This window comes from Pteropus alecto, unplaced genomic scaffold (genome assembly GCF_000325575.1).
Source record: "Pteropus alecto unplaced genomic scaffold, ASM32557v1 scaffold78, whole genome shotgun sequence".
NCBI lineage: Eukaryota > Metazoa > Chordata > Mammalia > Chiroptera > Pteropodidae > Pteropus > Pteropus alecto.
Window position 1 is genome coordinate 899,406 of NW_006443124.1, and position 1,713 is coordinate 901,118.

General features: G+C 61.1%; 1 protein-coding gene across 1 annotated transcript; it reads right to left on the reverse strand.

The window, feature by feature from the left end:
• Positions 1-88: 88 nt before the first annotated feature.
• On the reverse strand, positions 89-1,572 carry POU4F3 (POU class 4 homeobox 3). Its single transcript, XM_006922964.1, has 2 exons — positions 1,371-1,572; positions 89-1,055 (listed from the first exon to the last, which is right to left on the reverse strand). The coding sequence occupies exons 1-2, from the start codon at positions 1,488-1,490 to the stop codon at positions 159-161; spliced, it is 1,017 nt and encodes a 338-aa protein (XP_006923026.1). The 5' UTR covers positions 1,491-1,572; the 3' UTR covers positions 89-158.
• Positions 1,573-1,713: the final 141 nt, after the last annotated feature.

Here is a 1,713-nt window from a genome sequence, read left to right on the forward strand (position 1 = left end):
ATGCCGAGAGGCACCCAGGTGAGATAAAGGGGGAAGTCTGTGGCTTTGGAGGAGAGAGCCTGACCTGCGAGGAAACATCTTGGAGTCTCCCATAACCTTCCCCCCCGCCAGGACGTACACTCAGCTTTCCCGGCCCCGGACGTTGCGCCCCGCCGCAGTCAGTGGACAGCCGAGTACTTCATTCGTTTCTGTTTCTGTCTCTGGTTGCAGAACCAGACCCTCACCACGTTCTTTTTAAGGTCCAGTTTCTCCGCGATGGCCGCGATCTTCTCGGAAGAGGGCCGAGGCTGAATGGCAAAGTAGGCCTCAAGTGAGCGCTTCTCCGGTGCCGCGATGGACGTGCGTTTGCGCTTCCGCTCACTGCCGTTGAAGAGCTCAGGTTTGCTGTTTTTCTCTCGATAGGCGGCCTCGGCTTCCTCCAGCCAGGCCTGGAGCACTGGCTTGAGCGCGATCATGTTGTTGTGCGAGAGAGTGAGAGACTCGAACCTGCAAATGGTGCTCTGGCTGAGCGAGCCTACGCCCGGGATCTTGAGGTTAGCTAGAGCCGCGCCCACGTCCGCCTGGGTCACCCCCAGCTTGATGCGCCGCTGCTTGAAGCGCTCCGCGAAGGCCTCGAGCTCCCGTGGGTCCGACTCCACGTCGCTGAGGCATGCGGGCATGGCGCTGTGAGGTGCCACGGCGTGCGGGTGACTCATGCCCATGGCCTGGTGCAGGTGGCCCATTGCACCCAGGTGGTGCGGGTGGATCTGCGCGGGCATCACTGAGTGCTCGGGGGCGCCCAAACCGCTCACACTCAGCGTGGGCGAGATGTGCTCTAGCAGGTCGCCCTCGAGGCCCTGGTGCACCGCGTGGTGCGGATGCGAGGTGAGGGCGGCCGGGTGGGAGATGGGCACGGTGGATGAAGTGGACGTGCAGGGCACGCTACTCATGGTATGGTAGGTGGCGTCGGGTTTGAACGGATGGTTCTTGCCGTGGGAGACGATATCCACCGCCGCCAGAGCTTCGGCGCGTGCCAGCAGGCTCTCATCAAAGCTTCCAAATATATTACCCTGCAGCTGCAAGCGAGAAGGCACACAGCACGGTCAGTGGGGAATACTGTCAACTCAGGATTAAAACACATTTTCAAGCAACTGAGATGCCTCTCCTCAAAGCCCAGGTCATAAAAATTAATACGGAGACAGAGGCTCTGCTGGAACAGACGTGTGGATCAGAGACATGAATGAGAGAGAGAGTGCGCCGGGAGAGAGCGCGGGGGAGACAAGGAGAGGGGTTCAGACAGCGGCGATTGTTCTGGGCGACATGAAAAAAACATGAAGCAAGTGCCTGTCAAAAAATGTGCCTTAGAGCGGTAATTATGCTCCACTACGTACCTGCGGGGCTGGGAGACAGACTCGGCGCATGGCCTCGGAGCTGGAGTGCAGGCTGGAGAATTTGGGTTCTTGAAGCACCGGGTGCATGCCGAAAGGCTGCTTGGTGTTCATGGCCATCATCTTCGCGCGCCTGGCAGGGAGGCAGCGAGGGACATGGATCAGGCTCGTCTCACTCGCTCGCTGCGCTCCAAGTGAGCGCCGCTCAGCGCCCGCGCTCCCCTCGCCCTCTCGCTGGCTACCTCCCCTCTCCCCCACCTGCTTCTTCACTCATCTTACAAGCAGCCTGCCAGGAAGGGCCCGGGCGCGCGCAGGCGTGCTCACGCGCCCGGGACTCGCAGGGGCC